General features: G+C 39.3%; 1 protein-coding gene across 4 annotated transcripts in view; it reads right to left on the reverse strand.

The window, feature by feature from the left end:
• Positions 1-26,822, reverse strand: part of LOC120518496 — a 99,081-nt gene that overhangs the window by 43,501 nt on the left and 28,758 nt on the right. For 3 of the 4 annotated variants that reach the window (XM_039741314.1, XM_039741316.1, XM_039741313.1), the window contains exons 3-4: positions 23,549-23,845; positions 12,333-12,455 (exon numbers count right to left, since the gene is read on the reverse strand). In XM_039741314.1, the coding sequence (XP_039597248.1) occupies positions 12,333-12,455; positions 23,549-23,845 (420 nt within the window). The remainder of the gene's footprint in view (positions 1-12,332; positions 12,456-23,548; positions 23,846-26,822) is intronic. The other variant, XM_039741315.1, reaches the window with a different exon arrangement.

The raw sequence follows: 26,822 nt of genomic DNA on the forward strand, positions 1-26,822 counted from the left end.
AGGATGGGCTACAACAGCAGAAGACCCCACCGGGTACCACTCATCTCCACTACAAATAGGAAAAAGAGGCTACAATTTGCACGAGCTCACCAAAATTGGACAGTTGAAGACTGGAAAAATGTTGCCTGGTCTGATGAGTCTCGATTTCTGTTGAGACATTCAAATGGTAGAGTCAGAATTTGGCGTAAACAGAATGAGAACATGGATCCATCATGCCTTGTTACCACTGTGCAGGCTGGTGGTGGTGGTGTAATGGTGTGGGGGATGTTTTCTTGGCACACTTTAGGCCCCTTAGTGCCAATTGGGCATCGTTTATATGCCACGGGCTACCTGAGCATTGTTTCTGACAATGTCCATCCCTTCATGACCACCATGTACCCATCCTCTGATGGCTACTTCCAGCAGGATAATGCCCCATGTCACAAAGCTCAAATCATTTCAAATTGGTTTCTTGAACATGACAATGAGTTCACTGTACTAAAATGGCCCCCACAGTCACCAGATCTCAACCCAATAGAGCATCTTTGGGATGTGGTGGAACGGGAGCTTCGTGTCCTGGATGTGCATCCCACAAATCTCCATCAACTGCAAGATGCTATCCTATCAATATGGGCCAACATTTCTAAAGAATGCTTTCAGCACCTTGTTGAATCAATGCCACATAGAATTAAGGCAGTTCTGAAGGCGAAAGGAGGTCAAACACCGTATTAGTATGGTGTTTCTAATAATCCTTTAGGTGAGTGTATATTTGAATAGTGTGTAATTTTTTTTAAGATTTTACTTTTAGGCCATATCACTCAGCCCTAAATTAGCTCTTGTATTTTGTATTTAAAATCAATGCTATGGCTTAATTATGATTAGTATGTAAGGTAGAGAGACACCATTGTATACAAATGCAGTATATAAAACATCTGTGATGTAGTATGGTTCTGTATGCTGTAATAATGTATAGTATAATTTGTATACAAAATCAAGTTATAAATGATTAATTCATCTTGCATAATAAAGAAAAATTCTTGAAATATAAATTGTTAACGCTGTAGTCAGTAACAATTGCCAGATTATACAATATAGAGGAGAAAGTGAATTGCACTAGTTGCACTCGTGTTGTGGTTGGGGGACATCTTTGTATGGCTATAGATCGAATAAACAAATCACAAATTCTGGGTTTGTCTCTTTGATTCGTCTGCTCCATTCATGTTGTAACTTGCATTACGTGTCACGTGATGAGAGAAGTATGAATTCAAAACACAGACAAATCCATTTCGCATAACATCGGGTGCTTTATCATTGCAACAACCTTTGTGTTCTTAACTGCCTTGCATAGTTTTTCGAATTTATTACATTTTTGGACAGCTGCTTGTTTTTTATTGCAATTTTTTCTATTGCTTCCTAATTTTTTGTGTAATTGTATGATGCGTTTTCTCTGCTTTTATCAATTATTTCCCTGCATCCTTCAGAGCTGCCAGGGAGCATTGCCAATACATTTTATACCTAAAATGAACTTCATAATCAGCCCATGTCATGCTACACAGTGACCATGCTTTCTAAACGTGACAGCAGTAGAAACTTGAATTAGAAGAATATGTGGTAATCTGAATGCTACAAAGAGAAAAGCATTAGAGTGTGGCATAGTGGTTAAGGCTCTGGACATCAAACCATGAGATACTTGATCATATTTTTCTCTCTCTCTTCCAGATGACTATATACTGTTCCAAATACTTTGTATCAATAACGCATATAGTATTCATCTCTGCCACTCCGAAACATTAAATATGGCACTATTAAATGTTAGAGTTCTAACTAATAAGGCATTTTTTATCAACGATCTTATTAGTGATAAAAAAATTGATTTTATTGCACTAAGTAAAACGTGGCTTAGCTGAGACGGCGCGGCTGTTTTAATCGAATCTGCGCCTCCGAATTACAGTTTTACTCGTGCAGATCGCCAAGGAAAAAGAGGCGGGGGCTTGGAAAACATTTACTCGAGCCGGTTAAAATGTAAAGATGTCAGGTTTGGTAAGTTCAAGTCCTTTGAGTATCTCGCCGTTGTTATCCATGGAGATTCTCAAGTTCTAGTATTATCCGTGTATAGACCTCCAAAATTCAACGTCCTTTTTTGAGGAATTCTCTGACTTAATGTCAATTTTAATTACGAACTATGACACACTCCTAATAGTTGGCGACTTTAATTTTCATATAGATAATCAGTGTGACCTAAAAGTAAAAGAATTTATGAACCTCCTGGGCTCTTTTGATTTGAGACAGCCTACTCATAATCAGCCTACACATAAAGCAGGTCATACGTTAGACTTAGTGATTACTAAAGGACTAAAGTTGATATAAAGCAGATCATTGATATTGGTCTATCAGACCATTTTCTTCTACTTTTTAATATAGAAATAATGATAGAAAACACCCATGAGAAGCATATTGTTAAAAAACGCTTCTTTGACTCAGCAGCAGCTTTAAAACTTACAAACATTCTAAGCAATCAGTCCATTTATAGTGCCAACTATAATAGCGAGGATAATGTAAATAGTAAGGTGGAAAGATTTAATACTAAAGTGAGAGCTGCTGTTGACATAGTTGCACCTGAAAAGACAGTTAAAAAATCTTCTAGCATTGTTATACCATGGAAGACCCAAAGAGAGTATGATTTAAAGAGAACATGCCGTAGAGCTGAGCGTAAATGGAGGAAGACTAAACTAACTATCCACTATGAAATATTAAAAGTTAAAATAACAGAATACAATAACACAGTCCGTCTTGAGAGGCGATGCTATTTCTCTAAGATTATAAATAGCAATGCTAGTAATCCCAGAGTCTTATTCTCTACAATTGATCGTCTGCTAAACCCAGGTAACTCAAAGGAATGCCTCCTAAGTACTTCCAGTAAAACCTGTGAGGCTATTGCTGTATTTTTCAACCAAAAAATTAATGATATTAGAAATAACATAGTATATCTCCCCAACACTAAGGATCCTCCTAAACCCCAGCATTCCGTTATAAACAAATGAAACTCTTTCACTAGGATAGATTTGCCTGATTTACATAAAATAATTTCCTCCACCTGCATCCTTGACCCAATACCAACAAATTTTTTCAAAGAAGTATCGGGCGTGCTAATTGATAATGTTCTTGACATAGTAAATTCGTCATTAGATACGGGGGTCTTCCCAGACTGTCTTAAGACTGCTGTAGTTAAACCCCTACTTAAGAAACATAATCTTGACCCTCGCTCTTGAAAATTTTAGACCCATCTCTAACCTGCCTTTCTTAAGTAAAATTCTGGAGAAGGCAGTCATTATGCAGTTAAATGACCACCTAAATAAACATGCTATTCTTGATAAATTTCAGTCAGGTTTTAGAACAAATCACAGCACAGAAACTGCACTCGTTAAAGTAGTAAATGATTTGTGGGTGAATGCAGACAGAGGCCATTTATCTGTTCTCATCCTCTTAGATCTGAGTACCGCATTTGACACCATTGATCATAATATTCTTAGAAATCACCTTAGTCAATGGGTGGGCCTCTCTGGCAGTGTCTTAAATTGGTTTGAATCCTACCTGGCAGGGAGAAAATTCTTTGTTAGTTGTGGTAATTACAACTCAAAGACACATGATATCCAATATGGTGTTCCACAAGGCTCTATCCTGGGTCCGCTGTTATTCTCAATCTACATGTTTCCATTTCAGATTATCTCAGGGCACAACGTGAGCTACCACAGCTATGCTGATGACACACAGCTGTACTTATCAATAGCACCTGATGACCCCAATTCTCTTGATTCACTAACACAATGTCTGACTTGTATCTCAGAATGGATGAATAGTAACTTTCTCAAGTTAAATAAAGAAAACTGAAATCTTAGTGATTGGCAATAATGGATACAATGAGGCTATTAGAAATAAACTGGATACATTAGGATTAAAAGTCAAGACGGAGGTAAAAAGCTTAGGGTAATTGTTGACTGTAATCTGAATTTTAAATCACATATTAATCAGATCACTAGGACAGCATTTTTTCACTTAAGAAACATAGCTAAAGTTAGACCTCTTATATCACTGAAAGATGCTGAGAAATTAGTTCACGCGTTTGTTTTCAGTCGACTAGATTACTGTAACGCACTCCTCTCAGGACTACCCAAAAAAGACATAAATCGTTTGCAACTAGTGCAGAATGCAGCTGCTAGAATCCTAACTAGAAAAAGAAAATCTGAGCACATTTCTCCAGTTTTGATGTCACTACACTGGTTACCTGTGTCATTCAGGATTGACTTTAAAATTCTGCTTATGGTTTATAAAGCCTTAAATAATCTCGTCCCATCTTATATATCGGAATGTCTGACACCTTATATTCCAAACCGTAACCTCAGATCCTCAAATGAATATCTACTTAGAATTCCAAGAACAAAACTTAAAAGTGGTAAGGCGGCCTTCTGCTGTTATGCACCTAAAATCTGGAATAGCCTGCCAGTGGGAATTAGCTGGGCTGATACGGTGGAACACTTTAAAAAAAACTGCTAAAAACACATTATTTTAACATGGCCTTCTCATAACCTCACTGCAATCAAAATCCTGATACTCTGTATATCCAACTCATTATAATAACTATTCATGGTGGCTCTAAAATCTGTACTAACCCCTACTCTCTCTTCTGTTTCCTTTTCCGGTATCCTTTTGGTGGTGGCACTCAAAGCACCGCGATGTTACAACAATAATGGATCGATTAAAAGCCAGAAGTCTGTATGACCATCAACATCAAGTGACTCCATGAGAACCCTAACTACAAAGAGGACTATTTCATTTATGTTAGGTAGAATGCCCAGAGGGGACTGAGCGGTCCAGTGGCCTGGAACTCCTGCAGATTTTTTTTTTCCTGTTTTTTCTGTCCTTCTCACATTTCCACAGACACTGCAACAGTTGGGTTTCTTTGCCTGTTAACACATCTGCCGTAAAACCATGTGTGTATGAATTTACTATGTGCACAGGAATTTCAGTATTACATAACTGTACTCGAATTTTTTGTTTTTTCAAAAAGACACCTAATTTGTGGCTAATTACCACACTGCTTTCACAAGGAAAGCCCAGTCTTCGAAGTTCTGCTTTGTCTGATGAGTTCATATAGGTTTTTTTTTTTGTTTCATTAACTGAAAAAATGATGCAGAGGCAGTCTTTAGATAAGTGTATCCATCCATTATCCAACCCGCTATATCCTAACTACAGGGTCATGGGGACCTGCTGGAGCAAATCCCAGCCTACACAGGGCACAAGGCAGGAAACAAACCCAGGGCAGGGCACCAGCCCACCGCAGGGCGTACACACACACACACACACACCAAGCACACACTAGGGACAATTTAGGATCATCAATGCACCTAACCTGCATATCTTTGGACTGTGGGAGGAAACCGGAGGAAACCCACGCAGAAAACAGGGAGAACATGCAAACTCCACACAGGGAGGACCCGGAGGGCAAACCCAGGTCTCCTAACTGCGATGCAGCAGTGCTACCCACTGCGCCAGCATGCCACCTAGATAAATGTATACCTTTTATTATTACTTGTACTTAAAAAATACAAATAATAATAAGAGATATTTTTTCAGTGATTATTATATAGTTGTCTGTAGGAGAATTAAAGACAGCTATTCACATTTGGGTAGCAACATACAATACGTACAAGTGTGTGTATGTGATTCATGTTCCAGTTATTTCACTACAGCAGTATTTTTTTCTAATAGACACCTCATTCATGGCCAAGTACCACATTACATTAGTCAAAGCAAGTGGCTTCAGTCACACCTCACTCTTTTCCACACATTAAATTGATGCTGACTGAATACTACTTTTCTGAGAAAAAACTGTATTGTAATTGTAATCGAGTTTAGATATACTTTATCAGCAAAAAAAAAAAAAACTGGAACACTGACAGACTGTGGGCAGTTTTATAATCCATTCATCGTGTTACTTGCCCTTTATTTATATATTACATGAAGTGTGTAAGTATGGCTGTAATTTTTATACAATATAAATATTATTATAGATTATAATAGTTTCAGCAGCACATCCTTGAAAGTTGTTTCTTTAATTGAAAATGTAGGTTAAACTTTAAAGCGAAAATATTTGAAAACAATTTATGTTGTGTGTCAAGAATTAATTTATGTTTATATGCAGTAAGAGTACATTATCAGGATGCCAAGCTGATGGGCCATTAATGGCAGTAAAAGAATTAAAATGCTGTGTGGCATAGCCTTGCCAATTATAGTACTGAAGTGCATGTAAGCCCTTGTGTTAACTTAGTATCAATTAATAAATTAATACAATTATAAAGTTTTAAAAAAATGTGTAATATTTAAAATCTTAAGGTTTAGTATTATTTCACAAAATATGTCTGGACTAAAAAGATTTAGAGACAGAAGTGTGTTACGTAGCTTGCCAGGAATCCTTTGGAGTCAATATATATACTGTATATATAAATAACTGCATGTGTGTTTACATTAACATTATTGTTTTATACTAACAGTTTCTTTTAATTTGAACTAGGGGGCTTCGCCTTGCTCACCCATTAGCTGGTCTGGTTAATCGAATATACAATTTAAAGAGAATGTTATTTTCATGGGAATCATTACATATGCATTATTTTCACTTTTACTTTACAAATTTAATAAAAACAATATTTTAAATTACCTTTTCTTCAAGACTGCATTGAATTTTGATTCCATGTTTGGACTTGCATTGTGACAATGCAATGTATAACTGCCTGTGAGTGAATATCATTTCTATCTCTCTAATAAATAAAACAACATTTTCAAATGTTTCCATGCTCTTTCTTCTTCACTTAGTTGTTGATGTGTCATCTAGAATGTATAAAATTATTGTCCTGATAAAATTTGTAAGAGCTGAGAGTGCAGGAAGTGTGTCTGCCAAAAGCATTCGCATGACTGAGAGGTTAGATGACCGTGGTCTTGTTTGAAAATGGTTGTAAGTAGGGCATGACTTGAAAGAATCTCATGTTAAAAGTTTCCCTCCCACGTTTTTGTAATAATTTCCATTTGTTTGCGTTAATGAGATCTTTACTATCCTTTTTTTTAAACTTTTGAATTTTCATACTTCTATTATCTCTAACCTGCTTTGCATGTGTACCGCACCAGCATTTTTGAATTCTTTATGACGTTCTACTTTGTCATTTACTCTTTGTCTTTTATTTCCGGCAATGGGCATGGTTAAATCTCTTGGCACAAAGACTCGTCTCGAGGGACATGTAAGTGTCTTTCCGAGAAAATCACGTCTCGTCTCCTTCCAAGATTTTTTTTTATAATAGAGAGAAATCTCTGCTGCATCCTTAACTTATTCATATCCAATTTCAACTTTATTGTTTTATGCAACAATTACTCTGGATTTCTAACTTACAAGGGTCATCACACAAGTAACAGTAGGAACAACAATTGGGACAATGACAAAAATAAAGTTGCACTTATGAAATTGACTGCTATTATATCAGCGACTTGAGTTAATGTCACATAATACTGAACGAGCATTTCACCCCTGCTTAAGTAGAGAAATTACAGAATGCAACACTCAAAGGATGACTGTCAACAAAAATGAACATTAAAGAATGTGTAAGACATTTTGATCTCAAACACTGCCTTCTTAGGCAAATCATGCACCTGTCTTAATTCTCTTTACTGATGTCTAGGAAACAAATACATTATCTGATTTGGTGAGTTATGCAGGTTTCCTGCTGGTATATGTTGCCGTATTTTACAATAAAATGGCATTTTTAAGATTCACTTCATGTAGAGTATATAGAGTCACACAAGCTTCAGTAGGGGGTCTTGTGCATTGAATGCAAAATCACTGTGGGTCACGAGGGGGCTCTGCCATTTACACATTCACAATGTGTGCATTCAGTTTGTGCAATTGTGCCCAAACTCTTCATCTGTGTTGTACCATATCTTTAACAGTGGCGTGTCTGAAGGATCTTGTCAAAGACGACTGAATATATTGATCTAATGGCAGTGGTGGCCCCACTTAAAGAGCAACGGCAAACCCTCCAACTACAAGTTGCAACACAACAAGTGAACTTCATGAAAACAGAGGCAAGACAAATTATACAATTCTGTGATGGTCAATGAGATTTTCTATGCTATGGTTTGCTGGGCTGGTAATGTCACATCAAGAGAGGCCCACCAAATTACCAAGCTCAGGCTCAGTTATGTGAAACACTCTGGACACACTGGAGGTAGTAGGAGAATAGGGAATTAAAACAATGAACATTGCTCAACAACCTTCTTCTGACACACTAAAACTGAAGATTTTCAGTCAATTAATTATTCAACAGAAGTGTGTCAAGAAACCCTACTGAGGCTCCTTTATATGAATATCAATACACCTGCAAAATGCCTTAATGTGACTGCCAAGTCAGAAGTTTTGTTTCTTTTTCTTTATTTTTAAAAATTTCCTTTTATTCATTCTGGGTTGTCTTCAGACCATAGTCTGTATGTTTATATATATATTGATTTATCTATCTATGTATGTATGTATTTTTAAAGAGGTTCTATAAAAAGGCAAATTTCCACCTGGGGACAAATAAAGTTCTATCTATCTATCTATCTAAGACATACAGCAGTTAGGGAAGAAAGGGCTCTTGGCCATCGATATGTAGTCCTTTACATAAAAAGGATAGTCTGTTTGTTAATATTTAAAACACTCAGCATCAGTATATGAATTAAAACACAGGCCCAGCCATAGACAGGAATCCCCATCTCAGACTACCCCCACACCATGTACTTCATGTAAACTTTCCAAAAAGGGCATGGCCACTTAGTATAATGCCCTTGATTTTGTAACCTCAGCTCCAGAAGAATGCTGTGAGATGTCGCAGGTGCACCCAGGGAGGACACTGTAGATTCTTTGGCAGAACTGCAGCTTCAATGTCAGCAGCAGCTATCTTATTTCAAAAGAGAACATTGGAATAATAATTCACTTAAGTGTATAAGAAGTAATCTCATGCCATCAGGGCTGTACTTTGTATTAGAAAATGATCTCTTATATATGGTGGCATGATGCAAGATACAGAAGATGTTTGATAGTACCACTAACCTACTATCAGGATGTCTGTAAACTGGCACATTTCTTCATCTTAGCTGTACATCTGGGAGTCAACAAAATGTTAGATAAAATTATGCTTAGATTCTGTTGGCCTGGGTTCAAAGAGAAGGTCCATCAGTTTTGATTTTTATGCCTGGGATGTCAAAACTGTAATTTTTTGTGCTCCTTTTATTGCCTTTTCACTGAATGACGTTTCTTTCAAGTGGATTGGGATTGACATTGTCGGTCCACTTGAACGCTGGGAACAAGGACATAAATGCATTCTGTTCCTTATAGATTATGCTACCTGCTATCATGAGGCCATTCTGTTGAGTCTGGCTTCTTCCAAATAATAATACTGGTCTTTGCATGAGATGATATTCCTAAAGAAGTCCTGATTGATCAAGGAATACCATTGACCTTCAATACACAAAAAGAAGTGGCTAAGCTACTCCCAATCAAGCACCTTAAAACCTTAATATCTCACCATCAACCTAATTGTTTAGTCGAGTTATCTAATCAAATGCTCAAACAAATGTTAATTAAAGTGGTTAGTGGAGACAGGAGGGAGCAGGATCATCTCCCACTAGTCTTCTTTTCATATCCGGGAAGTTCAACAATCCTCTGTCAGGCACTGTCCATTTGAGCTACTGTACCACTAACATTCTTGTGACTTATTGGACATTATAAAAGAAGGACAGGAAGAAGAGGTGCTTCCCTTGATCAATATATTTTGCAGTTATGCAAATGATTTGCTGAGATTTGGCCAACCCTAAAGAAGCACTTAGAAAGTGAGCAGTCAATGCTGGCTCAACTGTATAATGATAACACAAACCCTCAGGAATTCCAGCGCAGAGGTTATGTCATGAAATCCATTCTGACTATTAAAACAGTAGTTGGCAAGGAACCCAGTTAAACTACCTTGTGTACACATAGCATAGTGAGAGTAATTGCTCGAGAACACTTTTATTGCCTCTCTGAGGCAAAGGGAGCAGAGGTATACTAGACTAGACTAAGTATGTGGTGGTGAAACTGGAAGTTCTGTCTATGAAATGGGAATTTGTTGTTGTTGTAGACCATGCACCCGTATGGTGGATGGCAATGCACAAGGACTTGAATCTTTGGGTCACCCTCTAGTTCTTAGACTTGCAGCTGTATAAGTTCATGGTTCAGCATCATTGGTGCTCCCAACAAGCTAATGGTAATGCTCTTTCTTGTTTTCACAGCCTCTCAGTTCGGGTCACCATACTTGATTTGTTTGGGCTAGAAGGTAATCTTTGTGCTTCTGCATCAAATGTAATACCACATTCTCCTTTTTTACCTGCAGACCAGGAGATCCAAGACACACTCACTTCCACATCAGGCACACCAAACACATAGTTGCCATCCCTTCCTGAAATTACCAGTCTGATGGATAGACTTGTATCTCAAAAGATTAACTTGTTTTTGCCAATTTCAATCTGCGCTTTCTTTTTCTTCACAATATACAGGGATAACCGGCTGATGCCCAACTTTTCATCTGTATTGTGCCTTATTTTTTACTATATATAAACTGCTCAAAAAAATTAAAGGAACACTTTGAAAACACATCAGATCTCAATGGGAAAAAGAAATCCTCCTGGATATCTATACTGATATAGACTGGGTAATGTGTTAGGAACGAAAGGATGCCACATCGTTTGATGGAAATGAAAATGATCAACCTACAGAGCCCTGAATTCAAAGACGCCCCAAAAATCAGAGTGAAAAAATTATGTGGCAGGCTAGTCCATTTTGCCAAAATTTAATGGCAGCAACTCAAAATTGTACGCAGCACTTTGTATGACCCCTGTGTTCTTGTATACATGCCTGACAACATCGGTGCATGCTTCTAATGAGATGACAGATGGTGTTGTGGGGGATCTCCTCCCAGATCTGGACCAGGGCATCACTGAGCTCCTGGACAGTCTGAGGTGCAACCTGGTGGCATTGGATGGACCAAAACATAATGTCCCAGAGGTGTTCTATTGGATTTAGGTCAGGAAAGTGTGGTGGCCAGTCAATGGTATCAATTCCTTCATCCTCCAGGAACTGCCTGCATACTCTCACCACATGAGGCCAGGAATTGTCGTGCACCAGGAGCCACTGTACCAGCATAGGGTCTGACAATGGGTCCAAGGATTTCATCCTCATACCTAATGGCAGCCAAGGTGCCTTTGTCAAGCCTGTAGCGGTCTGTGTGACCCTCCATGGATATGCCTCCCCAGACAATCATTAACCCACCACCAAACTGCTCATGCTGAATGATGTTACAGGCAGCATAATGTTCTCCATGGCTTCTCCAGACCCTTTCACTTCTTTCACGTGCTCAGGGTGAACCTGCTCTCATCTGTAAAAAGCACAGGGCACCAGTGGTGCATCTGCCAATTGTGGTATTCTATGGCGAATGCCAATCGAGCTGCATGCTGCTGGGCAGTGAGCTCAGGGCCCATTAGAGGACATGGGGCCCTTGGGTCACCCTCATGAAGTCTTTCTGGTTGTTTGGTCAGAGACATTCACACCAGTGGCCTGCTGGAGGTCATTTTGTAGGGCTCTGGCAGTGCTCATCCTGTTCCTCCTTGCCCAAAGGAGCAGATACTGGTCCTGCTGATGGGTTATGGACCTTCTATGGCCCTCTCCAGCTCTCCTAGAGTAACTGCTTGTCTCCTAGAATCTCCTCCATGCCCTTGAGACTGTGCAGGGAGACACAGCAAACCTTCTGGCAATGACACGTATTGATGTGCCATCCTGGAGAAGTTGGACTACCTGTGCAACCTCTGTAGGGTCCAGGTATCGCCTCATGCTACCAGTAGTGACACTGACTGTAGCCAAATGCAAAACTAGTGAAGAAACGGTCAGAAAAGATGAGGAGGGAAAAATGTCAGTGGCCTCCATCTGTTAAACCATTCCTGTTTTGGGGGTCATCTCATTGTTGCCCCTCTAGTGCATCTGTTGTTAATTTCATTAACACCACAGCAGCTGAAACTGATTAACAACCCCCTCTGCTACTTAACTGACCAGATTAATATCCCATAAGTTTCATTGACTTTATGCTATACTCTGATTAAAAAGTGTTCCTTTAATTCTTTTGAGCAGTATATATATTTTTAGTAAGATCAAGAGCTTTTGCTTTTAATTAAATATTATTTTAGAAGAATAATGCATGTAGGAGGCATATCAAAATAAAAAAGAGAAAAAATTCTCTTTACATCTAGCGTACCTTGACAGGTTTTCTTTGAAACTGCTTTCGTGATTGCCAAGATGATGATGATGACGATGATGAGGACAGCAAAAGGCATAATAAGTAGTAAAATCTGATCATTTGTGCTTGCATTTGAGTTTTCTGAAATGAAAGAGATGCATATTTGATTGGTAGTTATTCATGTCATATCCATTTTATTGAAAATTCAGCACAAAAGTAAATGAGTAGCTTGGGTCCTTGGATGTAAGCATACAAAATATTACTTTAAAGAAACCACTTCCATTCCAGGATTTGCTTACAAAATATTCTTTCTCCCCTACCTCTTTCTTTTTAGTCTTAAGCACTGGTCACTGCTCAGGACAAGTGGTGTTCCTTTGGTATCTACCCTTCCAGTACATTTATATGTTTATAATTATGGTAAACATACTAAGACTGAATTATTGTTGTTGTCCCCTTTAAGACAATGTATCTTCCTTGTGGGCATGCATGGATGTTCTTAGCTTTTTTGCTGTTTGTATTGCAGTTCTTTTTCAATTAGTGTTTTATTGTATTTTTTGAAGTAAAGTATTTCACATTCAAACTTGTGTGCTTATTGAAGATTAACACACTCACTGGATACCTTCTCTTCCTCTGTTTCTCCTTTAAGTAAACCAGTTTTTGCTCTGTATTCCCTTTTTAGGGAGACACATCATAAACTAGTCCTCATTATGTTGACCTGGCAATCAGATCTTGTTTAACCTTCATTACTCTGTTGGAAAACTATTTTTACTAACATTTACTGTTCTCACAATCTTGTATACCATCATACTTATTCATTATTTGTACTATACCTCTAGGCAAGTTTTTTTATACTGGTCTCTGATTGCCTTTGTCATCTTTGTTCATTTGCTAGAGTTGGCACATTTTTCAAATGTTCTAGCAAAATCCTCTTGCTTTATCTTACTAACCCTTTGTATCATCTTTTGTATCTGAAAGCCTGAGTATGTTTGTGCCTTGTGAACCTCGAATTGTATTTGTCCTAGACCTGTCTTTCTTTACTCACTTTTTTTTAACTGGCATCTAATTTACTTCAGATTTCCTAGTGGAAGTCTTTGTGGTGTCTCTCCTTCTCTTCGGAAGGTCAGATTTCATGTCAGCGGTTTGAGTGGTGACTTAGTGGAACAGTCCCAAAATGAGTATATGGACTAATCTAATTAAACTGGTTCATGGATGGGTGGCTGAGAGAAGATGTCTCCTTACTACTCTTAGCTTTTTCTTCTTTTTTAGATGTCTGTTAGTCCTGTGGTGGTGGTCTGCCACCATGTGGTTTAGTGGTTCTCATGGTATGTGTTTTACAAATTAATTTGTTGACACCTAAGAGTAGGGCTGGGTTTGGTTGGGAGGAGGGGGAGCCTTGATAGATTAGGGTTAGAGTTCATATCATCCAATCCACAACAACAGAAGGTGCTTAAGTTTTATTTTTTCTTCTGTACAATTTACTATAAAAGTTTAAGAACCACACCATGGCATCAGTATCTTCAATAATAAATATCAGTGAATAGAATTTCATTGTTTTCTCCTGTTAACACTCTGTGAAGGACAGCCGGGTCCCATGCCAAGCAGGGACGCCCCTGTTGCTTATGTTCCGGGGGAGCCGCCATGGGCATTCCAATACCTCCCCCGGGATGCTTGGTGGCAGCCTTCATGGCCGACAGTAGTTCCCCAACCACCCACAGGGCTTCATGGGAGATGGAGTCCCCCACAGCTTGGTTGGGGCCCGGGATGGCCGCTAGGGGGGGCTGTCTGCTTCCTACAGCCCGGTTGGACAAGTCTTCAGCCCGACCCGGAAGTGCAATCAGGACCAGGTGGTCAATCACCTGGAATACTTCCGGGTGGGCTATAAAAGGGCCTAGCCACCACCACTCAAGGAGCCAGAGTTGGGAGGAAGGAGATGAAGCTTGAGGAGGAGTGATGGTTAAAGAAAGGAATAGAATTGTTTTGTGCTTGTGCTTTGGGACTGTGTTTAGGCTGTGTGGAATGGGGAAGACATGTCCCACAGCTGAAGGAAAATAAAGTCTTTGTGCTTTTTATATGTGCCTCCGTGTCCATTTGTGTCGGGTCAGGTGCCTATATACTGCCTTTGTTACAACTGTTATAATAGGATTCTTGAAAGAACATATTTTTCTGTCTAAATACCACAGGCAGGCAAGCCTTTTTGGAATTGTTGCATTTCCATTTCCAAATTCAGTTTTTTTAGTTACTTTTTAAATCTTGAAATACTGTACTTCCTTACATCTGTGTCTGTAATTTTGCAAATCAATTTCATCACAATATTTATGCACATTTTTCTCTTGCGTGTTTCTATATGTTTGTATAAGGATGTTGACTTTCCCAGTTTCTCATGTCATTTAGATGGTAGTTAATCTAGGCACATGCCCCCCACTGACTGACCATAGTAAATGGTGGAGGGCCCCTTAGCAACCAGCAACAAGGTCTGGGTAACCACTGTGATCTTCTTTAAGGACCGGAAGGAAATCTATATGTCCCCCGGGCCACGAGGGGGCAAACGCCCTGGATAGCAAGGGGACCATGGGGAAGTAGGAGGGAGGCTTAAAGCCGTGGGGGCCCGTGGCTACTGCCAGGGGGCACCCCAGACCTCATAAAGCCTGGGAGATCTATACTTCCTCCACACCTGGGAAGGTGGAGGAAGGACCTTCCAACAATGCCCAGAGTGCTTCCTGGTGCTCATGCGGCACTTCCGCCAGATCTCCTAAATACAATGCGTCTTTCTTTGAGAAATTCTCAAACTTAGTGTCAATTATAATTATGAATTATGATACATTCCTAATACTTTCATATCGATAATTAGTGTGACCCAAAAGTAAAAAAATTCATGAACCTCCTGGACTCTTTTGATTTGAGCCAGCATGTTAGTCAACCTACACACAAAGATTGGCATACGTTAGACTTAGTAATTACTAAAGGAATAAAAGATGATGTGAAGCAAATCGTTGATATTGGTCTATCAGACCATTTTCTCTTACTATTTAATATAGAAATAATGATAGAAAATATTCACGAGAAGCATATTTTTAAAAAACGCTTCTTTGATTTATCAGCAGCTTCAAAATTTACAAACATTCTAAGCAACCAGTCCCTTTGTGGTGCTTACTACAATAGTGAGAATAATGTAAATAGTAAGGTGAAAAATTTTAATATTAAGGTGAGAGCTGCTGCTGACATAGTCGCACCTGAAAAGATAGTTAAAAAATCTTCTAGCACTATTATACCATAGAAGACTCAAAGAGTGTCTGATCTAAAGAGAACATGCTAGAGAGCTGAGCGTAAATGGAGAAAAACTAAACTGATTATCCACTATGAGATATTGAAGGTTAAAATAACAGAATACAACAACAAGTCCACCTTGAGAGGTGGTGTTATTTCTCTAGAATTATAAATAACAATGCTAGTAATCCTAGAGCCTTATTCTCCACAATTGTTCGTCTGCTAAACCCAGGTCACTCAAAGGAATGCCTCCAAAATACTTCCAGTGAAACTTGTGAGGCTTTTGCTGTATTTTTTAATCAAAAAATTTATGATATTAGAAGTAATATAATACATCTCCCCAATACTGACCCTCTTAAACCCTGGTACTCCATTATAAACAAATTAAATTATTTCACCAGGATAGATTTACCTAATTTATATAAAATAATTTCTCAGCTGAGACCATCCACCTGCGTTTTTGACCCAATACCAACAAGTTTTTTCAAAGTATCGGGCATGCTAATTGATAGTATTCTTGACTTAGTAAATTTGTCATTAGATATGGGGATCTTCCCAGACTGTCTTAAGACTGTTGTAGTTAAACCCCTGCTGAAGAAAAATAATCTGAACTCCTCTGCTTTTGAAAATTTTAGGCCTATTTCTAACCTGCCTTTCTTAAGTAAAATCCTAGAAAAGGCAGTCATTATGCATCTTAATGATCACCTCAATAAACATGCTATTCTTGATAAATTTCAGTCGGGTTTTAGAACAAATCACAATACTGAAACTGCACTTGTTAAAGTACTAAATGACTTGCGGGTAAAAGCAGACAGAGGCTGTTTATCTGTTCTCATCCTCAAAGAAAAAAAGTTTGTTTCCACATTTGATACCATTAATCATAATATTGTTAGAAATCGCCTTAGTCAATGGATGGGCCTCTCTAGCAGTATCTTAAATTGTTTTGAATCCTACCTGGCAGGTAGAAAATCTTTATTAGTTGTGGTAATTATACTTCAAAGACTCATGATATTCTATATGGTGTTCCACAAGGCTCTATCCTGGGTCTACTGCTCTTTTGATTTACATGCTTCCATTAGATCAGATTATCTTGGAGCATAACGTGATGACACACAGCTGTATTTATCAATAGTGCCTGATGACCCCGACACTCTTGATTCACTGACACAATGTCTTACTTGTGTTTCTGAATGGATGAGTAATAATTTTCTCAAACTAAATAAGAAGAAAACAGAAATTTTGATGATTGGCAAAAATGGATATAATGAGGTTATTAGAAATAAACTTGATACATTAGAATTAAAAGTCAAGACAGAGGTAAAGAATTTAGGGGTAATTATTGACTCTGACCTGAATTTTAAATCACATATTAATCAGATTACTAAGACAGCATTTTTTCACTTAAGAAATATAGCAAAAGTTAGACCTCTTATAATATTGCAAGATGCTAAGAAATTAGTTCACGCTTTTTTTTCAGTCGGCTAGATTACAGCAATGCTCTCCTCTCAGGACTACCCAAGAAAGACATCAATCGATTGCAACTAGTGCAGAATGCAGCTGCTAGAATCTTAACTAGGAAAAGGAAATCCAAGCACATTTCTCCAGTTTTTATGTCACTACATTGGTTACCTATGCCATTTAGAATTTACTTTAAAATACTGCTTATGGTTTACAAAGGCTTAAATAATCTCACTCCGTCTTATATTTCGGAATGTCTTACACCTTACACTTACACAGATCTTCAAATGAGTGCTTATAATTTTGTAATTTTTTTACTAAAATATGAAAAACATTTCTGTTTTAACAAAGTGTTTACACAGATTATTGTAGAAATGGAACACACATGAAATGAATGTGTTCCAAATAACGATCTATTATTTCCACTCTAAAACTCACTTCACAGCACTTCACTCCCAGATAATCAAGGCATGAGCTGGAAGAGCTTTGTACACGTTCTGCAGCAGTGGGGGGATGGAATAGCAGCCTGCTTGCTGCTTGTCTTGGTGGGGATGATGGAATCGCAGGCTGCTTGCTGCTTGTCTGAATCGGCACATTTACAGGACAAAAGACACTGATAGAGAGGTGCGAAGGGAATTAAGGTGGGCCAAAGGTTTTTCGTATGCTTTGATAATTCTAGTGTTAAGAGCTAATAAGACAAGTTTGTGTGTGGGTCCTTGCAAAATTATTGCTTTTGTGGTTGGTTTGTGGTTTACACTTACATTATCAGTTCTATCCTTCTCTAAAATTAATTTGACCTCAGGATGTTTTAAAACTAGTATTTCTCCAGCTCCTGATTGGTTTTACTCATTATCCTCTGGGCACAAGGGTCCATAATATTACAATCATCTGCATAGTCATAACTACATCAAGGTTTCATGTTTGTTTTTTGTCAAAGAATCTCTTTGAACTGCTGTCAAAGTTACTAATTTAGAAGAGTTTTAAGGGACAAGAAATCCAGGAGTTCTCTTTCTTGGACACGGGGACTAAATTTTATTTAATGTTTCTTTTTCCAGTGCACATAGAGTTGTTCTACATAAAAAAATACAAGTACAAGCTATGGTTATTAGTTCTTTCTTTTAGAAAATCACAGGCCACTTTTAATTAAATCACAATGTTATGGTAAAATGTTATGTTTAAAGAATTATCCCCAATTTGCATGCTGTTGTGAACATTCTTTTAAAAAGACAGAATTCACACTAAAAAAGAACAGGGACCTCATATATAAAACATGCTTTCACTTGTATATGTATACATACCATTTCTTACTCATAACTCAGGATTTATGACACACAAAGTTGGTGTGAAAATTGACTTAATATTGGAGCAAATTTCAACCATTTATAGGTCCTATGCATGTTTTCTTGGTGTTGGCATTTTAGCAGCTCCAGGCAAAAAACAATAATGTGAACAGAAAATCTCATTTTATTGGGATGTATGGAATACATCAATGGGATGTATGTTATTTACTTTACAAGACATGGATAACTAAATACATTTTGTTAATTGAGATGTATTGGCAACATATTTTCAGTAATCAATGTTAAAATAGCTAAGCATACAATATGTAGTATTAGTAAGCACAATCACGGCAGACCTTGATGTTGTGAGGCAGAAATGACAGCTTTGCGCTACCACTATGCCAATATGTTGAAACACCTGAAAAAGCTTACTAAAATTTAATTGGATTTCAGCCAAATGTATCCCTATAACTTTAGTTCACTTCTTATTACTTGATTGTACACTGTGTGTGTACTGTCTCCCTCAATACCTATCATTAGATGACCAAAGGTACTGACAGCATGAGGAAATATCATTAGAACATTAGAACAATCAGGATGAGAACCGTCCATTCAGCCCAACAAAGCTCGCCAGTACTATCCACTTAATTCTTCTAAAGTAATATCAAGTCAAGTTTTGAAAGTCCCTAAAGTCCTACTGTCTATCACACTACTTGGTAGCTTATATCAAGTGTCTGCTGTTGTCTGTCTAAAGAAAAACCTCCTAATGTTTGTGTAAAATTTACCCTTAACAAGTTTCCAACTGTGTCCCCGTGTTCTTGATTAAATCATTTTAAAATAGCAGTCATGATCCATTGAACTAATTCCCTTCATAATTTTAAACGCTTCAATTATGTCTCCTCTTAATCTTCCTTTGCTTAAATTGAAAAAGCTCAGCTATTTTTATTTTTCCTCATAATTCATTGCCTGTAGCCCTGGAATCAACCTAGTCACACTTCTGTGGACTATTTCCAGTACTGCTCTGTTCCATTTGTAGCCTGGAGACCAAAACTAAACATAGTACTCCAGAAGAGGCCTCACCAGTGTGAAATAACACAAAAATTATTGTGAAAGAGTGCAATAAAAATATTTGACTAAACATGCTAATTAGAACTCTTACCCTAACTGATGGTGAGATTTTGCTGTTTACCCAACTTGTATATTTTCCCAGAGCAGCACTACAAGTTACCAGAAAACAACCGTCCGGGATTCCAGGATCAGTGATCATACATGTGAGACCAGAGGTTTTGTTTTATCAAATGTGGCAGATGGCTGGGGAGCCTGTCCAACCGGGATGCCAGGAAGGATCGGGAGAGGGATAGTACCTCCCCTGGGCCACGAGAGGGCAGCTGCCCTGGTCTGCATTGGAGCCACAGAATCAGAGCTTAGAAGCTCAACCCTGTTGAGGCCCGTGGCCACCGCCAGGGTGTGCCCAGAGGATTGTGGAGCCCTGGATTGCAGCACTTTTGCCACACTCGGAAGTGCTGCGGCAGGATCATCGCAAAGCACCTGGAGCACATCCTGGGCATTATAAAAGAGGCTGCCTCACTCCATTAGTCGAGCCGGAGTAGGGTGGAAGAAGACAGAAATTGTGAGAGGAAGAGCGAGGGTGACAAAAGAGTAGAAGTATTTTTTGTTGTATCTAAAAGCATTTTGTATGTTATTAAAGTAAAAATTAACCTATAATTTTATCATTTTACAACTCCTCCAATGTCTGCTCTTTCAATTTTCATTCTTAGTGCAGATTGCATATTGTAGCAGATGTACAGCAGGTCAGGGTGATAAAGGATAAAGATGGAAACATACTCACAAGTGAGGAGAGTGTGTTGAGCAGATGGAAAGAGTACTTTGAGAGGTTGATGAATGAAGAGAACGAGAGAGAGAAGAGATTGGATGATGTGGCAATAGTGAATCAGGAAGTGCAATGGATTAGCAAGGAGGAAATAAGGACAGCTGTGAAGGAAAAATGGAAAGGCCGTTGGTCCAGATGACATAGTTATGGAAGCATGGAGGTGTTTAAGAGAGATGGCATTTGAGTTTTTAACCAGGTTGTTTAATGGAATCTTGAAAAGTGAAAGGATGCCTGAGGAGTGGAGAAGAAGTGTACTGGTGCTGATATTTAAGAATAACTACAGGGGAATAAAATTGATGAGCCACAGCATGAAGTTATGGGAAAGACTAGTGGAAGCTAGGTTAAGAAGTGAGATGATGATTAGTGAGCAGCAGTATGGTTTCATGCCAAGAAAGAACATCAGAGATGCAATGTTTGCTCTGAGGATGTTGATGGAGAAGTTTAGAGAAGGCCAGAAGGAGTTGCATTGCGTCTTTGAGGACCTGGAGAAAGCATATGACAGGGTGCCTCGAGAGGAGCATTAGTATTGTATGGGGAAGTCGGGAGTGGAAGAGAAGTACATAAGAGTTTTACAGGATATGTACGAGGGAAGTGTGACAGTGGTGAGGTGATGGAGTGATGGATGCATTCAAGTTGGAAGTGGGACTACATCAGGGATCGGCTCTGAGACCTTTCTTATTTGCAATGGTGATGGGCAGATTGACAGACGAGATTAGACAGGAATCCCCGTGGACTATGATGTTTGCTGATGACATTTTGAACTGTAGCGATAGTAGGGAACAGGTTGAGGAGACCCTGGAGAGGTGGAGATGTGCTCTAGACAGGTGAGGAATGAAGGTCAGTAGGAACAAGACAGAATATATGTGTGTAAATGAGAGGGAGGTCAGTGGAATAGTGAGGATGCAGGGAGTAGAGTTGGCAAAGGTGGATGAGTTTAAATACTTGGGATTAACAGTATAGAGTAATGGGAATTGTGGAAGAGAGGTGAAAAACAGAGTGCTGGCAGTGTGGAATGGGTGGAGAAGAGTGTCAGGAGTAATTTGTGACAGGTGGGTATCAGCAAGAGTGAAAGGGAAGCTCTACAGGACGGTAGTGAGACCAGCTGTTTTATATGGGTTAGAGATGGTGGCACTGACCAGAAAGCAGGAGACAGAGCTGGAGGTAGCAGAGTTAAAGATTTGCACTGGGTGTGATGAGGATGGATAGGATTAGAAATGGAGTACATTAGAGGGTCAGTTCAAGTTGGACTGTTGGGAGACAAAGTCAGAGAGGCGAGATTGCATTGGTTTGGACATGTACAGAGGAGAGATGCTGGGTATATTGGGAGAAGGGGGCTAAGGATAGAACTGCTAAGGAAAAGGAGAAGAGGAAGGCCTAAGCAAAGGTTTGTGGATGTGATGAGAGAGGACATGCAGGTGATGGGTGTAACAGAGCAAGATGCAGAGGACAGAAAGAGGACAGAAAGATATGGAAGAAGATGATCCGCTGTGGCAACCCCTAATGGGAGAAGCCGAAAGAAGAAGAAGTGCAGATTGCATCTTTTACTTTTAAAAGAGGCTTGAGCAGAGACATAAAGTTATGTTATTATTTAAGTATAAAATGGTAAAGATTCAAAAACAGTATTTAATGGAGATCTACTGGTGTATAACATTATTTATATTCAATTTAGCCTAGATTTGTAGAATCTGCATTCTTCTAAAAAGTATATATACACTGCTCACAAAAATTAAAGGAACACTTTAAAGAAACACATTAGATACATCAGATCTCAATATGAAGTTGGATATCTATACAAATAACGACAGGGCAATGTCTTAGGAACAAAAGGATGCCAAGTCTTTTAATGGAAATAAAAGTTTTCTGCCTACAGAGGGCTCAATTGTCAAGACACCCTAAAATCAGAGTGAAATGAAGATGTGGCAGGCTAGTCCATTTTTTCAAAAACTTAATTTCTGCTACTCAAAATGCTTTTCAGTATCTTGTGTGGCCCCCACGAGCTTGTATGAATGCTTGACAACGTCGGGGCATGCTCCTTATGGCATTTCCTCCCAGATCTGTATGAGGGCATCCCTGAGCTGTTGTACAGTCTGAGGAGCAACCTGGCGGCGCCTAATGTACCGAAACATAATGTCCCACAGATGTTCTATTGGGTTTAAGTCAGGGGATCGTGAAGGCCATTCAATTGTTTCAATTCCTTCATCCTCCAGGTACTGCCTGCATACTCTTGCCACATGAGGCCGGGCATTGTCGTGCATTAGGAGGAAACCAGGACCTACTGCACCAGCGTAGGGTCTGACAATGGGTCCAAGAATTTCATCCTGATACCTAATGGCAGTCAAGATGCCGTTGTCTAGCCTGTAGAGGTCTGTGAGTCGCTCCATGGATATGCCTCCAAGATCATCACTGACCCACCACCAAACCAGTCATGCTAAACGATGTTACAGGCAACATAATATTCTCCACGGCTTCTCCTGACCCTTTCACGTCTTTCACATATACTCAGGGTGAACCTGCTCTCATCTGTGAAAAGCACAGGACGCCAGTGGTGGACCTGCCAATTCTGGTATTCTATGGCAAATGCCAATTGAGCTCCCGGTGCTGTGCAGTGAGCACAGGGTGCAGTAGACATTTGGGCCCTCAGGCAACCCTCATGAAGTCTGTTTCTGATTGTTTGGTCAGAGACATTCACACCAGTGGCCTGCTGGAGGTCATTTTGTAGGGCTCTGGCAGTGCTCATCCTGTTCCTCCTTGCCCAAAGGAGCAGATACTGGTCCTGCTGATGGGTTATGGACCTTCTATGGCCCTCTCCAGCTCTCCTAGAGTAACTGCTTGTCTCCTAGAATCTCCTCCATGCCATTGAGACTGTGCAGGGAGACACAGCAAACCTTCTGGCAATGACACGTATTGATGTGCCATCCTGGAGAAGTTGGACTACCTGTGCAACCTCTGTAGGGTCCAGGTATCACCTCGTGCTACCAGTAGTGACACTGACTGTAGCCAAATGCAAAACTAGTGAAGAAACAGTCAGAAAAGATGAGGAGGGAAAAATGTTAGTGGCCTCCATCTGTTAAACCATTCCTGTTTTGGGGGTCATCTCATTGTTGCCCCTCTAGTGCATCTGTTGTTAATTTCATTAACACCACAGCAGCTGAAACTGATTAACAACCCCCTCTGCTACTTAACTGACCAGATTAATATCCCATAAGTTTCATTGACTTTATGCTATACTCTGATTAAAAAGTGTTCCTTTAATTCTTTCGAGCAGTATATTTGCATGCAGTAACTTAGTTTAATTCCAACTCCATTTCAAAACAAGTATATAAACCTTATGTTAAACTCACCATTTTTGTCCAATTGGCAGACGTCTTCAAAGAGTATGCTATTCCAGCCCCAGCTATCTTCATTGCTAATGTTGCATACCAGTGTGGTGTTGTCTTCGGAGACTGTAAATTCCAGGTGAATTTCTTGGCGGCCATTGTTTTGTGACTGAATATCTGGCTTATCACATACAACAGTGTCTTGTTGATATAAGCAGGTAATGTTGGAGGTAACATTCTTCAGGGAACATGTAACAGAGATGCTGCATGAGGTTGTTGTAACATTGTTAAGCCATGGTTGCAGCTCTGGCTTAGCTAGAACTGGTAATTAAAAAAACAAGGATGCATTTAAGTGTGATTAACTGAATAGAATGAGAAAGCTGTTACTATACATTGCAAAAAAACTATAATTAGTATGTTGGAATTATTAAACTAGTATGTAATCTTTTTTATCATTTTTCATCTTTACTCTTGTGACCTAGCAGAATATTTGGAAAATTAACAAATATTTTGAAGAAGAGTACACTGTAAAAGGTTTAAGAATGTCTAAAAAGCTTAATACAAGTCTGCCTTTCTGTGGTACCTCTTTATATGGCAATCATAATGATGTAACATTTTGCAAAGATTGTGACTATTTGGGCAGCAACTGGCACACACAAAACACAATATGGCTATAGACATGTTAATCTATCCATCCATCCATTGTCTGCCACTTATCTGGGTCAGGGTCATGGGGGTAGCAGCCTAAGCAAAGGTGCCCAGACATCATCTTTCCCTGCCACCTCCTCCAACTCCTCAAGGGGGATACCGAGGCAGTACAATGCCAGCCTTGAGATGTAATCTTTCCAGTGTTCTGGGTTTGCTCTGAGTCTTGTTCTGTTTGGACATGCCCGAAACACCTACCCAGGGAGGCGTCCTAATCAGATTTTAATGCCACCTCAACTGGCTCTTTTCATTGCAGAGACTAGACTAGCTACTCTACTTTGAGATCCTCATGAATAACTGCACTTCTTACCCTAACTCTAAGGCCCTTTGAAAGAAGCTGATATCTGATACTGATCTGATATCTGAATCACATGGCGAAAGAATTCTTCTGGTCACTACCCACAGCTCAAAACCAATGGTTGAGGGTATGAATGCAGATCAATGGGTAACTTAAGAACTTCATCTTTCAGCTCAGCTCTGTGTCAACTACAACTAAATGGTACAATGTTCGCATAACTCTGGACAATGTGCCAATCCACCTGTCAATCCCTTCTTCCCTCACTTGTGTACAAGACCATGAGATACTTAAATACTTCCACTTAAGGTAGCACTTCATCTTCAACCAGATGAGGGTACTTCACTCTTATTTGGCTGAGAACCATGACCTTAGACTTGGAAGTACATTCCTCATCCTGAGGTCACACCCTGATGAAGCTGACAAGGCCACATCATCTGCAAAAAGCTGAGATATGATCCTGAGGTCACAGAATTGGACACTGTCCACTCCTTTGCTGCACCTAGAAATGTTGTCCATAAAAATTATTAAAAGTATTAATCACAAAGGGCAGCCCTGATCGAGTCCCACACACAACAGGAATAAGTTGAGAGTGCAAAATCATCAAACACCTGTGATAAAAGCTCATTTTAAAATGTCATTGCAATGACCTTATCATGCTAACATTAAAAATGAATAACAGGAAAGGTATATAAATATACACAAAAAAGTCAGCGCAACAAAACTGAAACCAGGATATTTGTAAGTGCCATTTTCATGTGTTGCTAGAAAATATACTGCTCAAAAGAATTAAAGGAACACTTTTTAATCAGAGTATAGCATAAAGTCAATGAAACTTATGGGATATTAATCTGGTCAGTTAAGTAGCAGAGGGGGTTGTTAATCAGTTTCAGCTGCTGTGGTGTTAATGAAATTAACAACAGATGCACTAGAGGGGCAACAATGAGATGACCCCCAAAACAGGAATGGTTTAACAGATGGAGGCCACTGACATTTTTCCCTCCTCATCTTTTCTGACTGTTTCTTCACTAGTTTTGCATTTGGCTACAGTCAGTGTCACTACTGGTAGCACAATGATTCACAAAATGACCTCCAGCAGGCCACTGGTGTGAATGTCTCTGACCAAACAATTTAGAAACAGACTTCATGAGGGTTGCCTGAGGGCCCAAATGTCTACTGCACCCTGTGCTCACTGCACAGCACCGGGGAGCTCAATTGGCATTTGCCATAGAATACCAGAATTGGCAGGTCCACCACTGGCGTCCTGTGCTTTTCACAGATGAGAGCAGGTTCACCCTGAGTATATGTGAAAGACGTGAAAGGGTCAGGAGAAGCCGTGGAGAATATTATGTTGCCTGTAACATCGTTTAGCATGACTGGTTTGGTGGTGGGTCAGTGATGATCTTGGAGGCATATCCATGGAGCGACTCACAGACCTCTACAGGCTAGACAACGGCATCTTGACTGCCATTAGGTATCAGGATGAAATTCTTGGACCCATTGTCAGACCCTACGCTGGTGCAGTAGGTCCTGGTTTCCTCCTAATGCATGACAATGCCCGGCCTCATGTGGCAAGAGTATGCAGGCAGTACCTGGAGGATGAAGGAATTGAAACAATTGAATGGCCTTCACGATCCCCTGACTTAAACCCAATAGAACATCTGTGGGACATTATGTTTCGGTACATTAGGCGCCGCCAGGTTGCTCCTCAGACTGTACAACAGCTCAGGGATGCCCTCATACAGATCTGGGAGGAAATGCCATAAGGAGCATGCCCCGACGTTGTCAAGCATGCATACAAGCTCGTGGAGGCCACACAAGATACTGAAAAGCATTTTGAGTAGCAGAAATTAAGTTTTTGAAAAAATGGACTAGCCTGCCACATCTTCATTTCACTCTGATTTTAGGGTGTCTTGACAATTGAGCCCTCTGTAGGCAGAAAACTTTTATTTCCATTAAAAGACTTGGCATCCTTTTGTTCCTAAGACATTGCCCTGTCGTTATTTGTATAGATATCCAACTTCATATTGAGATCTGATGTATCTAATGTGTTTCTTTAAAGTGTTCCTTTAATTTTTGTGAGCAGTGTACATTCTAGGTCAACTGAAATACAAACCTCTGCAGCTCAGTGCACATTTGAATTGAGGGACAAATAATGTTAACATTCAATGTCACTTCTTTTTAATGGTATTTCATGCTTAATATCAAATCAGACAAGTCAAGAAAAATTGGCTTTGATATCATACCATTTATACACATACTTTGGCACATGTGTATAGATAATATGAAGTTATGTTC

The sequence above is a fragment of the Polypterus senegalus genome, chromosome 18 (genome assembly GCF_016835505.1).
Source record: "Polypterus senegalus isolate Bchr_013 chromosome 18, ASM1683550v1, whole genome shotgun sequence".
Classification (NCBI taxonomy): domain Eukaryota; kingdom Metazoa; phylum Chordata; class Cladistia; order Polypteriformes; family Polypteridae; genus Polypterus; species Polypterus senegalus.